The sequence below is a fragment of the Natator depressus genome, chromosome 8 (genome assembly GCF_965152275.1).
Source record: "Natator depressus isolate rNatDep1 chromosome 8, rNatDep2.hap1, whole genome shotgun sequence".
In the NCBI taxonomy this organism is placed as follows: Eukaryota; Metazoa; Chordata; order Testudines; family Cheloniidae; genus Natator; species Natator depressus.
The window spans coordinates 14,311,223-14,337,236 of record NC_134241.1 but is presented as its reverse complement, the minus strand read 5'-3'; the positions used below and the strand labels follow the sequence as shown (position 1 = coordinate 14,337,236).

The 26,014-nt window shown below is 43.2% G+C and overlaps 1 protein-coding gene across 1 annotated transcript in view; it reads left to right on the top strand.

Moving 5' to 3' along the window:
* FNIP1 (folliculin interacting protein 1) overlaps positions 1 to 24,234 on the top strand; it is a 99,372-nt gene extending 75,138 nt beyond the window's left edge. Inside the window, 7 exon segments of the mRNA XM_074960469.1 lie at positions 6,310 to 6,456; positions 10,275 to 10,444; positions 14,858 to 16,292; positions 16,703 to 16,871; positions 19,001 to 19,198; positions 19,711 to 19,826; positions 20,512 to 24,234. Coding sequence (XP_074816570.1) covers positions 6,310 to 6,456; positions 10,275 to 10,444; positions 14,858 to 16,292; positions 16,703 to 16,871; positions 19,001 to 19,198; positions 19,711 to 19,826; positions 20,512 to 20,590 — 2,314 coding nt within the window. The 3' untranslated portion in view covers positions 20,591 to 24,234.
* The last annotated feature ends 1,780 nt before the right edge of the window (positions 24,235 to 26,014 follow it).

Below are 26,014 nucleotides of genomic sequence, written 5' to 3'. Positions count from 1 at the left end.
GGATTATGTGATATTTAAGGGCAAACGTAGCACAGTTCTATTTTCCAAACATCTCTCATCTCATAATGAGCCAAATCCTCAGTTCTTCATGCATTTGCTTTAGTCTGTCGGCTATCTGTCCAGGATGGAGGGACAGGCCTGTAATACACACCACTGTGAGTCTTTCCAGCACCACCTGGCCTGCATATGCTGTCCTGGGGGCTATTTCTAGGAGCAGCCTGGCATCGGGAGACTTGGCAGGTTCAAAGGTGGCTTGAAGCGCCCTTAGGCTCCCTCCCTTAGCATTCAAGTTCTGTGCTGTGCTTCTGCAAGGCACAGCACAGAAGAAATTCACCCATGGGTTCTTCCCCTCTAAATAAGTTCTGTTTGGTTGTGCTATAGCTGAAGTGTAGACGACGTGCACAGTTTGAATAGAGAAGTTGAAGGTTCTCGTCTGCATACTTGTAGGGTGAAAATGCACGTGGAAAAGTAAAACAAAACACCCCACTTTATAGGGCAAGATTGACAGGCTTGTTTTCTGAGGCTTTAAAGTATTGTCAAATGTGATCATTCACATGACACATTGATTGCGTAACCCTCAATGGACACGTATGTGTACTACCCGTTTTATGCAGCGTTTCCATGATGCTGTAAATATTGTTCCATTGCAGCGTAATTGGGTGAATTAAATCCAGTATGGATTTCCTGGGGCTGCAGCCTTCGTTTGGATGATTTTATATTTTAACTAAGTATGTGAATAGGAATGTACGCTACAAATGCCCCTTTGCGGCTTTTGGTTGCCTTCTAGAACCTTATTTCTCTGTGCTGTGTAGGATAGTAATGCTATATTGTAACTTGTGTACTATAAAAAATGTTGTTATGGAACAGAAAAACACTTGCTTTTGGTTTGGTTTTTTATAAGTAAAGTGTTTGTACCAAAAGAGGTGCATCTAAATATCAATATCTGGATTACTGAGTTCAGAAATCTATTTGGGGTTAAATGGAATATCTTCTGGATAGGCACTTTGATTTCTGCATTATTCAGCAAATTCGTGTGTGTGTGTGTGTGTGTGTGTGTGTAATGTTAACCGCACCATTAGCCCCATAGTGATGGCATTGTTAGTATATGTCCTTGCTAACAACGAGAATACGACATCCTTGACTCGATCTTCAGCTGGTATAAATCAGCATAGCTTCACTGAAGTCAATGGCACAACGTTAATTTATATCTGCTGAGAGTGGGGCTCCCTGCTTTACCATCAAGGAGTTGAAAGATTAATTGATGTACTTCTCTGAGGTAAAGTGGACATGAGGATGGTCCACCCGTGGCCCTCTCCTTGCCAACCACAAAAATCTGTTCTGGGCTGCAGGTAGGCAGGGGAATCCTGAGGGGATTATTCTTCTCACCATGTGCTCAGGCAGCGTCCATTGTTAGATTCTGGGACCTGCCTTGTTTTTCCTGAATTCCCCTTCCCCACGTCCCTCCGCCCTTCAGCCTTTCTCTATGAGCTTAATTCTGCAGTAAGTAGCATAATGCTGCATCTCGCTGTCTTTCCTCCTTTCCCACGGGACATCTAGTCAATCCTTGATCATTCTTGGCCACGCAAATGGGGATTCCCGAGGGACACTTTGAACAGAGGCCCTGCCTTGTGACTTTCCAAGATACAGAGATTTACCATGAAGTTAGTTTGGTTCTGGGTTTCTTTTTTTTTTTTTAAGTAATGGTCAGCTTTTTATATGCTGTATGTTAAAGATACAGACCAAGCTAGACTTTAAATCTAATGGGCACCAACTGCCTCTGGCCCTGTGTGGCTCTGACAGCAGCCCATGAATCACTAGGATGTATAACTTTCCCGGGCCACACATTTCTGCACTGGCTGCTGGGAATGGTAGGAATGCAAGATCTGCTACCATCCAAAGACACCCCTATGCAGGGAAGATCCTCTTGTGGCTGGAACAGATGGCTTTAGGTCAGCTTTGTGCTGGTATGGCAGCGTCAAGCTGCTCTAACGCAGGAGAGGATCCGGCCCTCCAGATTTTCTACATTTACCTGCCTGCACATGTTCTTATTTATGATTTGTAGACAGGACCTCGAGTGCTATGATAGAACAACTAGGGCTTCCACCTGTTGTGCTTGGTGCTGTACAAATACAGAACAAAAAGACAGTCCCTGCCCCAGAGACCTTACAATCTAAGTAAAGAAGAAATTGTGCCCTGGTTTGCTCCTCTTACCTCATACTCCGAGAGGGGAAGCTGTTTCCATGAATGGCCCAGACTGAAATTTTTTTCCTACTGCAAATTGTTGATATTAATAAATATGGTGCAAGTCCAGCATCAAACTCTAGATCTACCTTGAACTGTTATTCACTTTAAAACATTTTTAAAATTGTTTAAACTACTAATGGATTTAGCTGTTAACACTGGACTCGCAGGCTGAAGGCTGTCTTCAGATCTCAGATACGCAGACACGTGCTTTGTAAAGTAAGCTACTGTGCTTGCATACACGTTCAGATGCTCTCAAAACCCTAAGGGCCAAGCCAACAGAGTGCATTAATAGTGCTGATTATGCATTTGAATAATATCCATGTGGCATCTCCGGGTGTGGTAAATATGCAGATAGCTGAGGAAACATTAAAAACATAACAAGGGAAACACCTCTTGTAACATGCTTGCACCAGACTTAGGCCTATTTCATACCAGTGATATTTAAGCAGATTACATTACTGACGTCAGTGGAGAGTTCTGCTTAAAAATTGATGGTGCAGTATGGCCCCTTGCATTATGCATAACTCAGCAAGGTGCATGAGTCTTGCATATTGCATGGGCTGTCCCAGAGCAGCAGAAGGTATGGTGACAAAAAAGAACAGACATGCTCCTAATCCAAAATCCTGCATTCTGAGTGTAATATTTTTCATGTCTAAAGAAAATGCCCATTTTATAGAGGAAAATAAAATGGAGTGGGGGAGGGAAAGTGTAAGTGTTAATGAATTTTGCAAGCCAGCAAAATTATTTTAACATAAAAGAAAAATACTCTGAGCATTTTTAAGATTTTCTCATCATAAAATAGTATTTTAATAACACTTTGCCTTCAAGAACCTCAAAATGCTTTACATACAGCAATGAAGTAAACCTTGCAACACCTCTCTGAGGTATTATTACCCCCATTGAGAATCTGAGGCACGGGGAGAAGTCCTTTGGGGCATGGACCATCTTTTTGATCTGACTTTGTGCAGTGCTTCTCCCAGTGGGGTTCCTATATTGCTACAAGAGTGAAAGAATTTTCCAAAGGTGTCACAGTGAGTGTAGAGCAGGGAAAAGAGTCCTATAGCCTTGTGCTCTAACCAGTAGGCAGAGCTACCTCCAAAGGAGTACAGTTGCATTCTTAATAAGCATTATGGTTATTTGTCTTCTGGTACCAGCCCGGGTGTGCTAGGTGCTCTCTGCACCCACAGCAACACACAGCACAGCTCTCCGACGGCTTTGTGTGTGTGTTTGTGTATGTTTTCAAAGCTGAGAAATCTATTATGAGAGATGACATTTTCTTTGGGGTTCCCTGCGCTGCCAGGGACGTGTCTGCTCGCCCACCACACCATGAGTGTCTGCGAGTTCTAGGCTAAAGTTCAGACTCCCCTACGCATTTCTAAATGTAACCCATTTTTAAGGTTCACAGGAAGAGAGTCTCTTACGAAGTGAACTTTCCCTGACTTGTCACTTTAAGGCGCTGATGTGCATACAGAATTGGGGAAGTTTGGGTCTGAACAGCGAAGGGGAGGGGACTGGTCTGTTAAATGTGGTGTTTGCTGCAGGTCACGGCTGGTGATCGATGAAAGTAGGAATATTTGTTCGTTTGTTTGGGAAAATATTTCTGAGTTTAAAGGAGGGATTTCCACCCCCATCTGCAGAGCTGCAAAGCAGTTAATCCTTGTCCTTGGTTTCTGTGCCATTACTTACATGTCTGGTATTGAAGGTTCCCTTTACTGCAGTCACATGCCTGCTGGCAGGTGGCCAGTGGAATCTGATCTGTCTCTGAGGAAACACTATCAGTTGCAGATGCAGCCTTGGTTACCAGAATAGTAAATAACAAGTCACAAGACTCAAGCTCTCCTTTCAACAAAAACAAATATTTTAATATCTTGGTTTTAGTGTAGAAATAGTTTCTTTTTCCTTTGAAACCAGCTGAACAGCTGCAGGGAGCTTGATTTGGTGTTAGTCTGCACTCACGGAAGCACAGAGGGGTTATTACCGGTGAGCTCTTAGATTTACCTCTGGCTTTTTAAGGTCTGCTCTCTCTCACGATGTAGAGTCTGACACCAGTTTTTAGCTCTGTCATATGCAGTCTGATACTCAGGATCTCTCCCACTCGACTAACGGGATGTAAAGGCCACTGAAGAGAAAGGGCTGTGAATCAGGGCTGGTGGGAGGCTCTCTTTTCATAATCCTGTTTCTAGCCGTAACTCGTAAGTGTGGCGATTTACCCTGGAGGCATCAACTCCCCAATGAACTGAAGCAGCTGCACTTTGTCTGAGACCTTCAAGCTCTGATGCCTCAGCACAAACACACTCCCCTCCCTGCCACCCCAGGCCATGCACGCAGCCATGGCCACAGCATACTGTCCTACCACTGTTCTCTGCTTCCCAGAGCCCACACGGAGCCATGAGAAGCAGAGTGTAAGTTACAGCAGCCTAGGGGCACTAACTTAACTCTGAGGGCCACGGAGGCTGCCTGAGAATATGGTGAGCACAAAGGTGGCTTTAAAGTCACATTTGTTCCTCCCCTCTAACTCCCATCCCGCTTCTCTCCTGCCACAAGTGCAGGAACGGAGTAACTGAGACTCGAGCGCTTACTGTAAGATTTTGCCAAGGAAGAGAGGGACAGTTCTGAATGTTACTAACACCGGGTAGAATTTGTTTTTAAAAATGAAAATCAATAGAGCGAATCATTTTTAAAAAGAGAGAAAAAGCCCTCCTCCTCCCCTTTTCTCAGACTGCTTTGCTGAACACTGTACGATATGTTGGAAGTTTTGACAGGCCCGTTGTGTTCAGTCTGGGCAGAGATTTTCCATTTGCTCTGAGGTTCCTGGCATTGTGTGTTTTTGTTTGTTTTTGGGGGGGGGGGGGGTTTGTTTGGTTGGTTTTTTCTTTCTTTTCGCTGAGCCCAATTGCCTGAAGGCAATTTCTGCCTTTGAATTCTGCTGTCATACTAGAATATTTCTGTGGGCTTGCATCACAGATGCTCTCATCCAGAGCTTCTTCACTTCCAAGAGATCTTCAACTAAATCTTCATTGGTTCAGCTTTTTTGGCAGCTGCTTCTTGAGTGTGTTCATCTTCCTGGCATGCATAACCGTCAGTTTTCTGGTCTAGAAGTATCCGTTCTGAGCAGAGGATAAGTTTGGGGCCTGATACACTGGTCTTTTGGAAAACACCATTATAAGCAAGAGATTTGAGTAGGCATGATTTACCAGGAACTGAGACGTGCATGTCTTGTTAGATGAAAGAGACTTGTTAATCTTTTTGGGGGGGGGGAGGGGATAAAGTAGTTGTTTAGTTGGGGAAAACCCAATTTCCTTTGACTTCTTCAAAGTTGCTGACAGCATTGGAATGTTGCTGGTTTAATATTTTGTTTAATGGTGCTGTACTTAAAACAAAACTCATTAGGATGGGGGAGGAAAACTGGGCAATAATCTGAGATTTTAATCTGGTGCTTTAGCAAACAGTCAAAGTTCTAATCATATATTTACTGTCCTCTGTAAGACTAAAAAGGTATGGACAGATGCAGTAACCCTTCAGTCCAGTAATTACCTGCAGTAAATTTACATGTAAAGAATTAACTGGTCTGTCTCTCTGCAAATCCATACACTTATGGATTTGGTGGAGATATTTGTCGATTCTAAACTAAGCAGCAAATGAAAATACTTCATAAATTATGTGCACACAAAATTGCCATATTCACCAAATAAGTCAGACTTGGGAAGGATTTATGTGGCTTGAATGTCATATATAAAAAGCAGGAAATGTATTAAAACAAACAAAAAAAGGAATGCTAAACCAATAATTTGTCTGGAATCCTTCATTTCCTTTGCATTCTAAATAGGGAACCTGTTGAATCTTGACAATGTGCATTATTGTGTTTGAGATCAGTTTGAGAAGGATTTTCTAGTGTTTTAATTTGCAACAGTGGAAAGGTGTATTTGGTAAAAGGTTCTTTGTTTCTGTTGAGTTTGGCTAATAGTTGATAACAAAAATTTTACGTTTGACATAAATAGCCACTGGAACTAAATATTATAATAAATTCTTTACCCATATGTCCTTTCCTTCTTAAATTTCTTTTAGAACAACTATTTGCAATCTCTATACCATGCCACGTATTGGCGAACCTGTCTGGCTTACCATGATGTCAGGGATCCCAGAAAAGAACCAGCTGTGCCATCGCTTCATGAAGGAGTTCACTTTCTTAATGGAAAATGCCTCAAAAAATCAGTAAGTTGTTTAGTCTAGGGTTTGTTTGTTTTTTTTCGTGCTGTCAGTATTTAACATAGACAAAGGTTGATGAAATAGCTAGCGGCAGCTAAGGGTATTTTTACGCTGCAAAGGAAGACTCGCAGCTTGCGCTGTGGGGCTAAAAATAGCAGTGTAGACGCTAGCAATCCAACCAGAGCCTGAATGTCTACACTGCTATTTTTAGCCCAGTATCAGGAGTCCCTCAAGCCCGAGTCAGTTGACCTGGGCTCTGAGACGCACAGTTGCGGGGTTTTGTTTTTACATTGTTGATGTACCCTGAAAGTCCACAAACATTCTAGTCTGCAAGACAAGAGGAAGACACAAAAAGTCTCTTCTTATATGACTCCTTCCCCACAATCTCATCAAATCCCAACTCAAGAATAAGCCTTCAAAAGATGGCTATAGAAAACCAGAGATGGGACCATGTGTGTATGAGGGGAGGAGGGAAAACATCCCCTATGAAATGCATTAATCTACCTTTCAAAACCAGTGAATAGGAGAGCTGTAATGAACAAGGTCAGAAATTCATGAAGAGCCACTCAGGTGGCAGAGTCTGATCACAAATTGTTAGTAGCCTGGCTTCCACAAAAAGCCAGGGCCTCATGAAGAATTAATGAGGACTTGTGCTACATTAGAACCCACCACGGGGCCCGAAAGGGTAAAGCGTTAAGCGGGTGCTAAGAATTCAGAATAAAAAAGTTCTTGGTTAACTCAACTGTGGAATCTTACAGAGTCACTCTTTCGTCTTCTCTTCTCTTCATCCTCTTCCTCCAAGGCATAAATATGGGAGATTAAAAAGTGTGGCTTCACTGAAATCCTAAACCAAGCACAAATATGTGAAGTCTGAGAGAGAATAGAACTGCAAAGCAGCTCTTAACTCAAAGAAATGGACAGGAGAAGATCCAGCAACTGGTCAGTGTAGCTCAGGCATCCGCAAAGGAAAATGTGACTCTGCTGTTCCTCAGAGCCTTTTACTTTTGCCTCTGAGTGGTAATTTCGCAATCCTTATCCCCCTGACAGGAAAGTCACAATTACCGCAGCATCGTCCACCTCCTGTAAGTAAGGGATCTCTTGCAGCAGTATGAGTGCCAGCAGACGTCAGTGGAATGTGAACAGCCCTGATGATTTGTAGAGGGAGTTTAAAATGTTTTTCCCAAAATAAGTTCCAACCGGGAGGGAAGCATTTGGCCAAGATTAAACTCCCCAGCCCACAGTCATTCTGAACTGTACACGCTAAGATATTTTCTAGTGTGGTGTGGTTTGGTTTTTGTTTTAAATGGGGCAGGATGGTGTTGTCCTTTAAATGCTTCAGTGAGGGTATTAGCAGCAATGAAGTCTGTGAGCCTGATTCTCCACTATGTCACACCAGTTTTACATTGATGTAACTCCATTATTTTCAATAGAAATGCTCCTAATACATATTGGTGTGGAAGGAGAATCAAACCCAACACCTGTAGGTTTCTAGTTTATTTCCAAAGCTCCATTCATTTATTCCACCTTACTCTCTCCAGCCAGCAATCAAGAGCGAGAGGACTAAAGCCTTTGGGTTTTTAAGATCTACAAAACTGTATTTAAATAGACTCTGTTCTGCTCAGGCCCAGAGGGATCTGGAGGTGGGGGGTATTTTTGGCAGGGGCACCTGAAATTGTAGTCAGGCCAACAATCACCACCTGTTGGTCTGAAGAGGAATCTTGGAATGCCAGGTCCTTGGTCATCTCTCTGCAAATATCTGTAGGAGAAGTGGAGTTATTAACCCTTTCTCCAGCTCACTGGCTTCCTGCAGCTCCTTTGGTTAGCATTGCTGTGGGGAAGAATGTGTGGAAAAACAATATCCAAACAAAAATGCCCCTGAAACTCAGAAGCCCTGTGAGGTGCTGCTTCTCCTTTAAGATTTGCCAACAGTTGACTGCCTAACAGCTGACTGCAGGAAAATGATGACACTTTGTAGGTCAGAACCTCCCCAGATCCATCATATTTGTGTCTTCCATGTACGCTTTCTCTCTCCCCCAACAAGTGGGACTTTTTAAATGTAAAATGTCCACTCAGTGTTCAGTTCTCAACTTACAGTTCTCAAATTACCGTCAGTGCAGTTCAGCAGCAGGAATCTGTGCAGAATACTCCCTTCAGAAAATAATTCAAACAATAGTAATTTACCTTTTCATAATGCTTTAATAGAACAAAGGGTTCTGCTCTGTTGAACTCAGTTTAACCTTACTGAGCCACCGGGAATAGGGATAGAATCTGTAACCCACTAACACTTTAAATTTCCCATCTGATTGGATTAGCTATAGATGCATGATTGTTGTTTGTTTGGAGTGCCATAAGCATACAAAGCACTTCCAACACTTGCAAGATACAAGGTCTCTCTCTGTCCTGAATGACTCAGTTTACCTTTAATATCTTTGCAAAACAAAGGCCTATAAAAACACAATTTGGTTGAAATACAAATGGACAAAAACAAAGAAAATGCTTGGAAGAAGGGAAGCATGTAATTTTGTCTTCCCATATTTAGACACAACAAGGTGTCACCTTGATGACTTTTAAAATCCTTTAATGTAGTGTTTCTGTATAAATGCAAATTTAAAATTTGGTTATCGTATGAAGTATGTTGCTTTGTAGGTTTTTCTGCCATGCCTTGATGGAGTGAAAGTAGCATATGACTGATGTTAAATTCAAATCTGCTGTAGTAAAAGTCCTATTTCAGATGAAGAATGGTTTGATCTCATCTTTCAAAGGGATTATTTAAAGTCTTCCCAGTGATTGTTACCCAATTTATATTTGAATGTGAAGCTGGTATCTGTGCAGTGTCAATAACCATGTTATATCATTACATTAAATCTACTGGTTCTGTTTTTCAAAAAGCTTTTTCACCCAACTTTTTAACTTGGCAAATGAAAACTGTTTTTGCCTGTTAGAGATGCACCTTTCCTGGCTGATAGTCACAGAGCTATGTGTTGATGCCACAGAACTTGGAGCATTTTTTGAAAGCAAGTGACTGTCTCATTTTTAAATTGCATAACTGTTATGCACAATGTCTATCTGTTTTTAGGGTTTGATAGTAACTATAAAGGATCCTTCTTCCTGAGATGTTCTTTTTCATAGATTCACAGATTTTAAGACCAAAATGGATAATTTCTTTAGATCATATTCTCATCTGACTTCCTGTATAACACAAGTCATAGAATTTCATCCCATTTACTCCTGTAATAAAGCCCAATAACTTGTGTTTTGAGAAGATATCATACTTAAGAACTACTGGACAGTGAAAGAGTTGCTAAAGTGGAATGTCAACATAATTAAAACCCACCCTTTACCTTTAGATGCAAATTCTATAATATGTTTAGTGTTTTCTAATAATAAACTGTACTTACAATTAGTTCTGTTGGCAGTATGGTACTCTGTGTACTATTAGTAAATATATTCACCAGATCTTTTGGTTTCACAGAGATTTTTAGCACAATCTATGGCTACAATAAACAGCTTGCTATGCATGGAATCATTGGTGAATAGAAGTCTCATAATATTGCTAAACTGAGGAATTAAAATGCCCATAATATGGAAATGTTCTACAGTTTTAATTTTATATTCCTTCCAAGAAATGCGTCTCACCTTGGGCAGTACATTTTCTTTTCCAGCCTGATGCATAAGGAAATCCAAGCAGACCGAGTGGTCTTTACTGTCTCTGTGTTCTTATTAGGAAGCTAGCATTCCTGCTTTTTTTAGATTATAGAATTGCTGTTGCTTTAATTCTATGAATGCCTCATTGGAAAAAGTGACACTGAGTGTTTCATTTTCAGATTTTTACCAGCCCTTCTGACTGCAATTCTGACTAACCACCTGGCCTGGGTCCCGACAGTCATGCCAAATGGTCAGCCACCTATAAAAATCTTCCTGGAAAAGCATTCCTCCCAGAGTGTGGACATGTTGGCCAAGACTCATCCGTACAACCCACTGTGGGCACAACTAGGTATGTCTTAAACCTCACCAAACTATCTGTTAAAACACCACATAAATGTGTATCAGTGCAGTGACTTCTGCTAACCAATCCCATTGATCATTTACAAGTAAAAACCTGTGCCCTCAGACCAAGATACAGCTCTATAGATCAAGCTCACAGAGAGATACTGCATTTACTATGTACTATGTAATTACTTTAAGCACTACCATTAATAAAGCTGTAGCAGAAAAGTACAAAGTCCCTTTTATGTTAAACAGGGCAGGTCTTACAGTGTCTTGATGGTGGTGGGGGATTTTGGTCTCCTTGTGGATCCCTTTAGGGAAACTGCATTTTCTAGCTACTCGGTTGCTATCCTTGACAAGTCAAGTTGGGGGTGGGGCGGTAGAAAACAGGAAAATTACTTACTTAAAAACTTAATAAAAATTAATTTGAATAAGAAACAGCTGTGTCATCAATTAAAGAGACCACGAATGGTAAGGTGCAGTGAATGATTAATGCACAAAACCCATAGGTAATGCTCGGGCTAAGGACCCATTCCAAAGCCCATTAAAACCAATGGAAAGCCTTCAATGGATCAGACCCTGTGTGTGGTTATTCATGTCACCGTCTCATGGCTGGCCAACAGAGAGGAAGATTTAAGACTCCTACAATTCGGTCATATTGCTCCTTCCGGCAGAAGGTCCCCTGGAAGTGGGTTGGTCAGGGGAAAGGAAGACTTAGGTTCCCCTCACAGAATTTCTCCCACTTCGGTATAGGCAGGGGTGGCCTGCAAGAGGCTCACATACCAGAACTCCAGGAATCTGCTGGAAGCCAGAGCCGTTATTAGGGAGGTGCTGTGCCTTTGCAATGCCCTCTGGCTCCCTGTGAGTCTTCTCCACCTCCTAGCACCCCTAAAACAGCCAAGCCCCCCACTCGCCTGCACAAACAAAACAACCAGAGCAGCTCTGATAACCATGGGGCTGGGTAGAACTCCTCCCCCATTCAAAATATTGCAGAGCGCTGGGTGGGAGGGAAGAGAAGGCGGAGGGGTAGAGCTGCAGCTGGATAGTGTTTCTCCTCAGCACTGTCACATTGTGCACTGATGGATGGCACAGATTTACTGTTCCCTCAGCTCTCTCTCCCGTAGGTGGGAGTGGGGTTTGCTCCAGTCTCCTGGGGATGTGGCTCTTTACAGTAGTATCGGGAGCAATCTTATCCCCTCCAGCAGGTGCAGCTGACCCAGCTTCTGCATCTCTCTGCACCCACTGCCTTGAGTGGACTGCCTGAGCAGGCTGTGGGGCTACTACAGGTGAAAAGAAAGAGAGAAAAAGAGGATCGGTCTGGGGCCCCTTTTGCCTCCAGAACGACCATAAAGATGAAATAAACCATCCCTGGCCATGTACTCTCCTTGATCCTCACGTTCATAACCGGCGACAGCCGTGAGCAGAGCTGCACTGTAAACACGCTTGAATGAATTTAGTGCTCATTAAAGGTGCTGGATAGAGAGCCCTGGAGACCAAAGTCCTTTGTATCCCCAGAACAGGTAGAGCACAGGCTGTGACAGCACAAGTTTCCCCCTGCTGCCCTGCCAGTGACCCCAAACCCTGATCCGGAGGAGTCTCCTGCAGAAGTAAAAGTTCAGCTCCGTTTCCATGATCATTGAATTCTTGGCTTCTCTGCTGAGCTTGCCCGTTGGCTTTTGAGTCGTAAACACCTGCTCAGTAAGAACTGAAGGGAGAGTGTGAGACCCAGCTAGTCATCATCCACAGACCACTGAAGTGATAACAGAGGATAAATTTCAGTGGCTGTAAATCTGGGCCAGGCTTGGCATAGAGGTGAAAGGTTCCATTTGGACTGTAATGGTGAGACTGACGTCGTAAGCCCTATCCGGTGTGTAGTTTCACGGTTGCTGTTAAGGCTGTTGCCCATGGAAGGGTCCCTCTAAAACTAATTACCCCTTGAAAAGAAAACGTACGTCTTTCCCCCTGAACTCATCCCACTGGGCCTAAATAGGGCAGCTCATATGTTCCTCTGATCAGTGCATCATCTTCCGTATGAGTCAAACAGCACTATTACAATCCTCTGTATTCAACAGAGATACACATGGCAGAATTTGTAATTCTTTGTAATTTTGGCAACTAATATCAATTTTTATTTTTAAGCACGTTCTTAAAAATTCATAGTTGTGGGAAATTAAGGGGAGTAGTATTAGGGTTTGGATTAGGGCAGCGCTGACAGTGCGGTGGCAGGGGGTTCCCAGAACTGATATCTGGGCTGCAGGGGGCTCCCTGTGCAACAGAGGGGCACAAGGTGCGAGGAAGGCAGTCCTAGTCCAGGAGAGCACAGATCCTTGACCAGGGCCCCGAGGAGTAGCTCCTGGCTGTGGGAGAGGCCACCCTATGGCTAGGGGCTCCTGCCTAGGGGTGGCCTCTGTGCTCCTGAATGTGAAAGTGTGGGGCCATGACAGCAGGGCCAATGACACTAGATCAGGGGCGGGCAAACTTTTTGGCCTGAGGGCCACATCTGGTTTTCAAAATTTATATTTCGGGCCAGTTAGGGGAGGCTGTGTCTCCCCAAACAGCCAGGAGGCAGGGGCTGGGCCACAGCTATCTGACCCCCCCTTTGCTTCTCACCCCCTGACAGCTCCCCCGGGACTCCTACACTATCCACCACCCATGTTCCCTAACCACCCCCGGACCCCTCACTCCTGACTGCCCCCTGCCACCCCATCCAACCCCCCCTCTCATTCGTGACTGCCCCCTCCACCCCCAGGTCCCCTGCCACATCCAACCACCCCTTCTCCCTGTCCCCTGCCACCCCATCCAACCTCCCCCCTTCCTGACTGCCTCCCCAGGACCCCTGCCCCCATTCAACCCCCCTGCCCTCTGACCTCCCCAACCCCTATCCACAGCCCTGCTCCCTGCCCACCACCCCCAACTCCTCTGCCCCCTTACTGCACTGCCTGGAGCACCGGTGGCTGGTGGCGCTACAGCCATGCCGCCCAGAGCACTGGGTCAGGCCGAGGCTCTGCAACTGCGCTGCCCAGCCACCCAGAGCATTGCGCCGGTGGCATGGCGCACTGAGGCTGCGGGGGAGGGGGCTAGCCTCCCAGACCAGGAGCTCAGGGGCTGGGCAGGAGGGTCCCACAGGCCGGATGTGGCCCACAGGCCATAGTTTGCCCACCTCTGCACTAGACCCTTGTGGGTGCTAGATGTGGGCGAGGCTGGGCTTGCCAACTGTTGGTGGTGGTTTTTTTGGTCAATGTCTGTCTTGTGAAATTGTCTAATGATGACTAACAATTTAAAGTCAATCCTGTGTGACAAAGTTCCTCCTCTGCCTTGGTGGGTCCTGTGCTTGTCGGTGGATTTGCTCGCCTCAGAGGTTCCCGGCAGCCTTCAGTTTGGCCACTTTCAGGTCAAATCTGCCATTCACTCAGTTAGCCTCATCACTGGCCAGCATGGGGAAAGGAAGAAGAACAATCCCCACAGTCTCTGCTGATCCACCTAGGGGATCGGGGAACAGGTCAGAGACCTTCCCCTCTGGTGGAACCCACAGTCCACGTCAACTCCTCCGGTGTCAAGTAGGGAGCTGGGGGGGGGATGGAGGGATGGGGGGAACCCAGGCCAGCCCTCTACTCGGGTTCCAGCCCAGGGCCCTGTGGATTGCAGCTGTCTACAGTGGCTCCTGTAACAGCTGAATGACAGCTACAACTCCCTGGGCTACTTCCCCATGGCCTCTTCCCAACACAGGACCTTCCTCCTGATGTCTGATAATGTGTGTACTTCTCAGTCTTCCAGTAGTACGCCTTCTCACTCTCAGCTTCTTGCACTTCTTGCTCCCAGCTCCTCGCACACACACCACAAACTGAAGTGAGCTTCTTTTTAAACCTAGGTGCCCTGATTAGCCTGCCTGTCTTAATTGATTTTAGCGGCTTCGTGATTGGCTGCAGGTGTTCCAATCAGCCTGTCTGCCTTGTTTCCAGAAAGTTCCTGATTGTTCTGGAACCTTCCCTGTTACCTTACCCAGGGAAAAGGGACCTACTTAACCTGGGGCTAATATATCTGCCTTCTGTCACTCTCCTGTAGCCATCTGGCCTGACCCTGTCACACCTGTCAAGCCTAAATACAGAGCTGCCCAAGCTGATTGAGACAACATTGACACTAGAAACTTTTGCTAGTGTAAAAATATTGGTTAGGAGTGTATGCTTTGTTTTGTTTGGCAACATTTCTATACCAGCAAAAGCAATAGTGTAGACACAATTGTACCAGCAAAAGCACTTTTTTGTCAGTATAAGCTGTATCTGCACTAGGGAGGTTTACTGGTCTAGCTTTACCCACAAATCTCATCTACTGTTGACCTGGCCTTAGAAAACTAGTATCTGTATAATAACAGCATGATTATTTTAAAGCTGCAAAATATTGATGCTTGCTTTTTCTGTTGTAGGAGACTTGTATGGGGCTATTGGATCACCTGTGAGATTAGCAAAAACAGTGGTGGTTGGTAAAAGACAAGATCTAGTCCAGAGATTGCTTTATTTCCTCACTTACTTCATAAGATGCTCTGAACTACAAGAGACGCATCTTCTAGAAAATGGGGAAGATGAAGCCATAGTAATGCCTGGAACAGTTATTACTACCACACTGGAGAAAGGAGAGGTAGAGGAATCTGAATATGTGCTCATAACAATCCACAGGAACAGAAGCAATTTGCTATCTAGCGAGTCTGAAGAAATGAGAACTCCTAACTGTAGCTGTAAATATTGCAAGTGTCCACTTCTTGGGCAAAATACAGAGGGTGTTTCACATCAAGAGAGAGAATACGTCCAAAATGCCTCTAAGGTGGATCTGGAGACTTCTTCAGATGAGAGCAGGACAATTTCTGTTGCTGACTGCCAAGAAAACGCTGCTGACATTACGCAGTGCAAGGATAAATTGACATCTTGTCTGGACACAAAATTGGAAACAGTAATCTGCACAGGGTCAGCTTCAGTGGACAAATGTGCAATGGCAGAGTCGGGATTAGAGCCAACAGCAGGAACGTGGAGGACTGAGGAGTCACTGGAATCTGGTAACCAGGCCATCAGAGTAACAAGATCAACAGGTATAGCAGTGGAAAAGAAGCCTCCGGATAAGCTCTTGTCTGATGCGTTTCCTTGTAGTACCGCTGAGGCTCAGACAAAGGTGACTTTCCTGATTGGAGATTCCATGTCTCCTGATTCAGATATTGAACTCCGAAGTCAAGCAGTTGTGGAACAAATTGCTAGGCATCACAACCAAGCAGCAATGGAGGAAGGAGTGAGTGCTGCTCAGAACTGTGAAGCAAAACAAACTGTTGAGGACCAAAATAGAGACTGTGGGACAGCTGAACCGTTCCCTCAAGTTGCCAGCGCGCATCAGAATTGGAATCCGAATCCTTACAATGCAGAGAGCATGAGTCTGTTTGATGAGTATTTTACGGATGACGGTTCAATTGAAACCAGGACTATTGATGATATTCCAATGCAAGCAACTATAGAGGTTCTAGATCACGGCAGCAGTTTAGAACTTTCTAAAAAATTAGGTACAACGAACAGCAAACTACCCAGTGAATTTTGTAAGTTTATGGAATCTGATTGCCAGGAGACATGCAAAAAATGCTTTGCTGAGCAGGACCAAAGAGAGACAATCTCTATTTGTGTCCCCCATGGGGATAAAGAGAATTCAGAGAAAAAAGTTGCCCCCGGATCTGATTGGGACATTCCAAGAAACGAGAGCTCAGATAGTGCTCTCGGTGACAGTGAAAGTGAAGATACAGGTCATGATCTAACCAGACAAAACAGTAATTACTACGTAGGAGAGCATGAAGATTGGACAGAAGAAGATGAGATCCCTTTTCCTGGGTAAGTATTTTCAACTGTAACCGACACCATGGCAAATATAATCTCTCTCCTCGTTCCTCCACACACATGCCTTGAGGTCCTGCCGCCTGTTTTTGCATCCATGGTTGGAAAGATTCTCTTGGGCTCGGTGGTTGTAAAATGAATTTAAAGAGCATGGTGATCTGGATGTTAACAGTATTAATTATGCATGGCAACCCTGGCTTGTATCTTATTCCTCTACACTATTTTATGCACAGGGCTGAATACTTTAAGCTGTCTTTGAACTGAAGTTCCTTTTTAAAATGTGGTTGGACAGCTGATCACGTTTAGAGGCGAGATGATTGGAACTGAAATGTCACACTTGCTCAAGCTGAAATGAGTCGAAATCAGTGCTAGTTATAGTACATGTCCATGATATACCTTTCTTGCAGGTCAAAATTAGTTGAAGTGAACTCTATCCAGCCCAGTATTGCCAATTTTGGAAGGTCCTTGCTAGGTGGCTACTGTTCATCTTACGTACCTGACTTTGTTTTGCAAGGAGTAGGAAATGATGAAAAACTGAGACACTGTTTGGTGTCGGATTTGTCGCATGCGGTGCAGGTAATTAAACTATATCCAATGAAATGTATATTTCACAATAAAGAGAGGCAAATATTTCTGAACTGGCAAACCTGCTGGAACTGGAAATATTTATTCTCACAGCTCCATTCTAGTTTCCACACACCCATTTCACTAGTTTCTCAATGCTCTCGTCTATCAGTTGTTACTCCTGAGTAACATGGTTATAGTTATCTCCATGTTTGCACTGTAAGGTCCTGTTGAAGCCAGTGAAGAAGGATCATGCCCTAGGAGAAAAGAGACATCCATGTTAAACCTTAGAGAAATCATGAAGTCTCTCTTCTTTTAGGCGCAGCAACCCCGTTGATAGATAGCGTTATGAGATGTGGAGTCCGAACTGCCACACAGCCTTCCCCATTTATGTCTCCCCAACAAACTGCTGATGTCCTGAGTGTCTGCAAAGCAGAACTTACAGTGGTGAAATTAACATTGTCCTCAGAAATACTGGGATCTCCTAGTACTGTTATTTCTTTTTCATAGAAGGTAATGACCCAACGGTGCTGGCTTTGTGGGGAAAAGAGAGACAAACAACCTACCCCGACCCCGAGCCGCATGGGGAGCAGGGCTCTCTGCACTCTGATCTCCCTTTCTCTTCCTATTCTTTCCTATAGAATGGGGACTCTAAGGCACTGTTTCTTCCCTAACAGAGTCCTATCCGCATAATCCAGTATCTGTACTGGGGGAGAGGCTGGAGAATGGGCAGGTTGGAGGGAGGAGTGGATGGGTGGAAGTGCATCATTCCCTACCCCCTCTGGCTCTGTGGAAATTAAAGGAAAAGACATTACAGACAAGGGTTGCCATTTGCCATTGAAGGGCATGATCTTTCTTCCCTATAAGCCAATAGCTTGCTTCAGTGGGAGCAGGATCAGTCCCTAGCAAAGATAAAAGAACACTTTTTCTGTGAGCAGTAAACAGGCCCTCTGGCACGATCCCTTCTGCCACAAAGCCCCAGTAATAGCACCGTTTTATGCGCAGCAGGTTTGGCTACCTGTATCTGTGGCCATTTCCCATAGGGCTATGTGCAGGGAAGGGGAAGAAAACTATCAGATGCATGTTAGCCACTGAGTTGCCCTGCACACCTGGGTGGATTTCACCCATTTATAAATAAAGCCCAGCTGAACTTTGAGAAACCAGTTCAGTATCTCAGAGTGACTACTGGAGTGAAACGAATGCTTCATTCTTATATACCACAAAATAAAGATAGATTTTTTTTTCTCCCCTAACAAACTTTTTAACTGAACTGATAACATCAAGCAATGCCAGGAACATAAAATATTAGAAAAGATTTTACTCACTGGCTTTCAAATAAAATCATACTGTACCATAGCACCACATTGGTGGTGCTCTGGGTAAAGGGATGCTTTCTCAAGCAGTTAAGCCAAAAATATAATGGGAAAAGGACCAACAGAGTTCTAAATATTTCTTTTAAGAAAAATCCATTGCAGAGAAATATTTTGTCAAGGCGCTATTTGAAGGCACTAGATGAGTGAGTGTGGACTTTGTTGTTTGCTCCCTCTGCTGGTTCTGCAGCAGCAGTTAACAAACCTTATCCCCAGAGCTGTTGCTGACAGTAAGGAAAACTTGACTAGTAACAGGAGTGAAACTATTTAAAGTGTCCAAACTGAGTGAAATACAAAAAATAAATAACAGCACACATGGTGACAAGGAAATTAGATTTTGGATGCTTTCAGCTTTAATAACCTAAAGTTTAACAGTTAAAGCTAGTCAGGGGGTTGGGGTTTTTTTTAAATATAATTTTAACCTATGTCCATTTAACTTCAGCTCCATTCAAACAGGACACATCAATATTTATTGAATGTCCAAGGGGAAACTTTGTAGGCACTGAAACACATATTCATGCTTGGAAGAAGATATTCAATACAATAGAGGATAATAAAAAGAAAACTACTTTGGAAAATGTAGTATTTTTTTCCTTTTTAAAACTGTGGTAGCTTTTCTGTTATAAAGATCCATTTTTAAGGGATTGCAGTGTATGTAAAAATGCCATCACTATTCAGGAGGAAATTATTTTTGGAAAAATTGAGTTGTCTTTTGTTACTCTCAGACTTACACTATTGTCTTTGGTTTTTTTTGTTTGTTTGTTTTTTAAGCATCCTGTTTTGGATGAACCAATTGCAGAGGCTGTTTGCATTATCGCAGACACGGATAAATGGACAGTGCAAGTGGCCAGTAGCCAAAGGCGAATGATTGATAATAAACTAGGAAAAGAGGTGTTAGTCTCTAGCCTTATCTCCAATCTGCTTCATTCCACTCTTCAGCTTTACAAGCATAATTTATCTCCAAATTTTGTAAGTATGGGTGAGATCTAAAGGGCTGAATATATTTTGAGAATATAATTTAAATTAGTGTGTTAACGAAGATGCTATAAGTTGATATTTCTCATACTTCCACATAGCCACAATTGGTCATATTGTGCATTTTCTAACTTCCAGTTTTGCCCATTTGGGATATTCAGTTGAACTTTGTTTTGTAACGAAGATAGCTGTCTTTGGTCCTGATTTGATTTGCAACCAAAATTTCCACTGAAATAGGTGAGAGTCTTGCTAGAGTAGGACCATAAGATCCATGCTTTACGTAAACAATACTTTTCAGAACACAAATCTAAACAAAAGTTTGTGTCATTCTTGCTGTGTGTCTTCCCCTGCTATTGCCAGGTGCTTTCAAATAATTACGTACCTTGACGTGGCCCACTAAAGAAAGTAGAATTATGGGGACTGTGGTGGTGTTCTTTGGAATTTGGCTGGTATAGGAGGCTGCAAGGTGTTTTGTTTCTGATGTGATTGTTTTCATGTGCTCCTAGTGTGTTATGCACCTGGAAGATCGGCTGCAAGAGCTGTATTTCAAAAGCAAGATGCTGTCTGAATACCTCAAGGGCCAGATGCGAGTTCATGTCAAGGAGCTGGGCGTGGTACTTGGGTATGATCACATTGTTCATCACCAGCTCTAAATACTCCATTATGCAGATGGGTATTGGTTGAAGGCTAGGATGCTGGGGGGGGGTGGAGGGGGTGTGCGTGCGTGCGTAGCCACAGGCTGAAGTAGTATCTGCAAAGGGAGGAGCTGCAGCACAGTGCCATGGCTTGCCTGAGAGTGGGGAATGAATGAATTCCACTCCCCACTTTGCTCCTAACTTGTGCTGAGTTCCCCACATGAAGCTCCTTTACTCAGGCTGCGTGCGTGTAGTGGGTAGGATGAATCCCCCCCCCCCCCCCCCGTGTATTCCTTTGCCAGCACGGTTAGCTCAGTGACCAAGAGAGCAGGCAGGAATGGAACCCACGTCTCCTGCATGACAATGAAGATCTGTCAGTGAGTCACCAGGCAGATCAGGAATTAATTTTGATGTCTGTTGAAAAACAAACTAATTGTTCGCGTTTTTAATTATACGTGGTGATGTTGCCTTGCCTTCAGAAATGCAGGTGTTTTAACTTTACATTGAGAATGACTTGCAGTTTAAAGCTTTATAGATAAAATATAGAACTTCTCTCCTTGAATAGTCCAACTGCAAATACCTTAGCTTGGCATGGATAATATAGCAGTTAATGCACATGTACAGCCCACCTACATTTTGGGTTAGATTTAGTGTTTCTCTTCTTCCTTTTAGGATTGAATCCAGCGACCTCCCTTTACTGGCAGCTGTAGCAAGCACTCACTCTCCATATGTTGCCCAGATACTACTTTAAAATGCTGAAGGGCATAGAGATTAACTTTTTTTTTTTCTTCTTCCTGGAAATGAAATGGAAGGCAAGGAGACAGACATGAAACACACTTGTCCTGGTTCCTTTTCGCTGGAGGCAACTGAACTGAACAGCTTGCTGAGCTGACTGGGTCTCCGTCACTGACTGCATATTATACAAACAATTGGAGAGTTCTTTTATTTTTTTTTCTCTCTCCCATTTGGCCATTCATAAAAAAGAATTTAAACTATAATCGTAATTGAAAAGCCTGAGTTTGAGGTTACTGAAGAAAACCCAAGATTTTAGAAAAAGCTGAAGAACTGCAAATGGTTTTGGCAATTTCTGCAAGGAGGCTAATTATGTACCGTGAAAAACAGGGAATGCAAGGAAGAACTGCTTTGTAATAATGTACAGTGCTTTTGCTGGTTGTAAACTTTAACAGGAGAAGAAAGCAGCTGTCCTGAGACTGGCTTATACTTATTAGGAGTGGGTTAAGATCTCTAACTTTCAAACTGCAGTGATTTGTAACAACTGCTTTTTCACTAAATAGTCAAATTGTGGATATTTCTCAAAGGAAAAATGATTTTTTGTAAACAGCTTACTAATGACACTCAGCTAAAAATGTATTTGTAATCCGTTTTCAAGCGGCGGGGGGAGCCAACAAACAAACTGGCAAATGTGACTATTTCCCTTTTTGGCCTTGGTGTTGTAACAGGTATTCAATGGCTATAATGTTTAAATGTTGCTTTATAGTGATACTTTTGTTTCATGACTTACAAAAAATAGAAGAAATGCAATTTTGAAACAAAACCAACAAATGTTAAAGAGAGAATGATGATTGAAATTTCCCGGTGGCATCCCAAAAATGCCATGACTATTACCTCTAATATTTTTACAGTCTATAATATTCTGGCAATATATTGTTTTTACCGCAGTCAGTGAGTGAGTGAAATAATGAGCTAGAAATAATTGTACCAAAGCACTGGGGGAGGAAAAAATAGACTATTAACCTTAATTGCTCAGGTAACTAATTGCTATATATTTTAAAAAAAAAAAAAAGTTCTACAAATGTGGATGCGTGATTATGCCATTGCATAGAAATATCAAAATTATTTTTAGATAAAATGTCCCAATGATGCAAGTGGTTGTAATCCCTTTTCTACCGACTTGATTAGCTACCAGCAGGAAATGCTGTTTATTCCATTCTCAGCATTTCTCCTTTACTCGCTCACCGTTGTTTTGCCGTCAGACATACAGTAGTTGCAAAAACCAGCGGCTGTGGAATCACTCTGCTGTAAGTGATGTGAACGTTCAGCAGGTGGGTGATTATGTATCAAAAGGCGCTACTACCTCAGTTTCACTGGACACTGCGTTCTGTGCTTCTCTGTGCTTGCTTGTCCTAGCAGCCAGTTCACATAGCTAATTACAGTTCTTGTTTTCATTGATCATTTTCAGTATACTGGAGTTCACAGCCTATCCCTAATAAAAGCGAAAGGTACTGGTTCACTCGTTCGCTATACTATCTTTACCATTCTCTAATAGCTCGTTCTTTCTATAAGCCTCTTTTCAATAATGTGTAACATGCTCTCTGTTGTGGTTTGCGGACTCTCTGTTGTGGTTTGCGGATGTTTTTTTAAAAACAAAACAATCCCCCCCTCCCCATCGAACTTAAAAACAATGGGTGAAATCCCAGCCCTGCTGACATCAATAGCAAAACTCTCACTGACTTCAACAAGGCCAGGATTTCACCCAGTGTGTTTTGGTAGTAATATAAAAAAATCGTAACTTTAATCTTAGGACTCCATTCCTACAAGGGTCCCTATGGACAGACTTGCACCTGCACCATTATCCTTGTAGGGTTGGAATCTAACTTGGTAAGTAAGCCAAATTTTAATATGGGCAGTGTGTCCTGAAACTCTGTCTGCATACAAAATCTAATGCTGACTGCTGCAGGGAAGACTTTCATATTTAATATAGTCTAAAGATTTAATTTGTCACTTTGCTTATTGTTTAAATGTCCTCTTTTAAGCACATGATTATATTACATCTGGGTTTTGGAATGAACACAACAAATGTTTAAGGGCCTGATTCTACAAACACACATCAGTAATGTAGGATTGCGTTCTAAAATACCAATTTTAAACTGTTTTTGCTAGAATACAGTATGTAGCCAATAATTACAATTCTGAACATTGTACATAGTTTGCAGTTAATATAACCTGATCGCAGTAGTGCTACAAGACTTGGTACTACCACGTATTGAGCAGTCTGGCCCTGATCCATCAAAGCACTCAAGCACATGCTTAACTTTAAGCGTGTGCTAGTCCCATTAAGCACAAATAGTCTCACTGGAGTCAATGAGACTAGCACATGCTTAAGTGCTTTGATGGATCAGCACCATGCTCAGCACCTTGTAGGATTAAGCCCCTAATGAATTATTACAAGTAAATACTCTGTTCTCTTCTGTTTACTCATCACTAAGCAAACTCTGGACGTTTTTTGGAAATTGGGGTTGACTCTAAGAAACACATGGCCTCTGCCAACACGAAATTAAGTACTTGAGAGAGAGAAAATTTGTCATTAAGATAAATCATTTTCAGCTTTCTTCTGCCTAACACAACTCCCTCAGACTGTTTTAATACAATCATTTGTTCAGTCAGTCCTAGACAAAGTGGCCACTCTTGCCATCACTGTGGTTATCAGGTCACCAATGCTAGCTCCCCATGTGAGACGAATATCTGAGCTTTAGGTCTAAAACGTATGGACACTTTTCCTAACCATACTGCTGTTGTAATAAATATGCAAATTCAACTTTAGCATGATGGGCAGTGTTCCTGTAACTTCTCTTTTATGGTACATGAGAAATGTGGTACATGCACCTCTTTGTTGAATAATTTTAAAAAAGGGATCTTTAACAACACTGTAGTGTTGACTCTTTAAAATGTATCACACCTTTTTTGTGTATAAAAAAACTAATCTGTTTGATTTATTTCTTCAATATTCCCAACCTCTATTAATATGTCTTAATTTTTAGGCTGAAAACATTAAGTATACTAAACATATCTACTAGCAAATTTATTTTGTTACAATTGGCAAACACTGGTCTGCTCAAAACAAAATAATAATAAAAAGAACAGGATTTTACACCTTGCATACATTTTCCCTGTTAGTTAGTTATGACAGATGTTTTAGGACAATTTGTTTTGCTTTCTCTAAATTATTTAGATGGTGGTATGTGTAAAATGCTGGGTAAAATGTACATATTTGTTATCTCTTTTTTGTTTTTTGTATATATTTCCCAAGATGTGCACTTGTATTATAATAACCATTCCCAATTTTAGGGGGAAATTGTGCAATAAATACAGTATGTCAGTTTACTTCCTGGTGGGACTCTTTTGTTTGTGATTTGTGTGGGTGAAAATACAAACCATGATGACCACAGGTTTGAAACTTGGGTGCCTAATATCAGACCCCTGAAATCCCTACTTTGTCACCTAATTAAATGTTACCAGAGGTGCAGAGATCACTTAATTCCATGCCTGATTTGGATTTAGGTGTCTAATGTTATGTATGCAAGTCTGAAAATGTTGGCCTCAATATCAGTCCAAAGAGTTGTATTAAGATTTATCCCAGAAGAAAGCTGGCCCGATCATTCTTGTTGCAGTGTTGTTGGAGCCATGTTGGTCCCAGGATATCAGAGAGACAAGCTGGGCCAGGTAATATCTTTTATAGGACCAACTTCTCTATTCAGTTTCCAGAGACTTTCACTTGATTGAGGGGTTCCACTTTTCTCGGGGTATGTCTACACTATGAAATTAGGTCGATTTTTAGAAATCAATTTTATACAGTCGATTGTGTATGTTCCCACTAAGCGCATTAAGTTGGTGGAGTGTGTCCTCAATACCGTGGCTAAGATCGACTTACGGAGTGTTGCACTGTGGGTAGCTATCCCACAGTTCCCGCAGTCTCCACTGCCCATTGGAATACTGGGTTAAGCTCCCAATGCCTGATGGGGCAAAAACATTCTTGAGGGTGGTTTGGGGTACATATCGTCAGTCACCCTCTCCCCTCCTTCCCCCCCCCCCCCCCCATGAAAGCAACGGCAGACAATCATTTCTCACCTTTTTTCCTGGGTTACCCATGCAGATGCCATACCACGGCAAGCATGGAGCCCACTCAGCTCACTGCTGCTGTTGTGAGCATTATAAACACCTCGTGCATTATCCTGGAGTATGTACAGAACCGGGCTAAGAGACGCCAGCATGAGGACGATTGTGATGAGGACATGGACACAAACGTTCCTGAAAGCACGGGCTGTAGCAATTGGGACATCATGGTGGCAGTGGGGCTGGTTGATACAGTGGAACGCCAATTCTGGGCCCGACAAACAAGCACAGACTGGTGGGACCGCATAGTGTTGTGGGTCTGGGATGATTCACAGTGGCTGTGAAACTTTTGCATGCGTAAGGCCACTTTCCTTGAACTTTGTGAGTTGCTTTCCCCCTCGCTGAAGCGCAGGAATACAAAGATGAGAGCTGCCCTGACAGTTGAGAAGCGAGTGGCGATAGCTGTGTGGAAGCTTGCAATGCCTGACTGCTACTGGTCAGTCAGGAATCAATTTGGAGTGAGCAAGTCTACTGTGGGGACTGCTGTGATCCAAGTAGCTAATGCAATCATTGATGTTCTGTTATCAAGGGTAATGACTCTGGGAAATGTGCAGGTCATACTGGATGGCTTTGCTGCAATGGGATTCCCTAACTGTGGTGGGGTGATAGACGGAACGCATATTCCTATCTTGGCACCAGACCACCTTGCCAACCAGTATGTAAACCGCAAGGGGTACTTCTCAATGGTGCTGCAAGCACTGGTGGATCACAAGGGACATTTCACCGACGTCAACATGCGATGGCCGGGAAAGGTGTATGACGCTCACATCTTTAGGAACTCCAGGATGTTCAAGCAGTTGCAAGAAGGGACTTACTTCCCACACCAGAAAATTACCAGTGGGGATGTTGAAATGCCAATAGTTATCCTTGGGGACCCAGCCTACCCCGTGCTCCCATGTCTCATGAAGCCGTACACAGGCAGCCTGGACAGTAGTAAAGAGCAGTTCAACTATAGGCTGAGCAAGTACAGAATGGTGACAGAATGTGCCTTTGGACGTTTAAAAGCTTGCTGGCGCTGTTTGCTGACTAGGTTAGACCTCAGCGCAACCAACGTTCCCATTGTTATTGCTACTTGCTGGGTGCTCCATAATATCTGTGAGAGTAAGGGGGAGACGTTTTAGGGGGATTGGGAGGTTGAGGCAAATCACCTGGCAGCTGATTTTGAGCAGCCAGACACCAGGGTGATTCGAAGAGCACAGCTAGGTGCACTGCGCATCAGAGAGGCTTTGAAAACCAGTTTCATGACTGGCCAGGCTACAGTGTG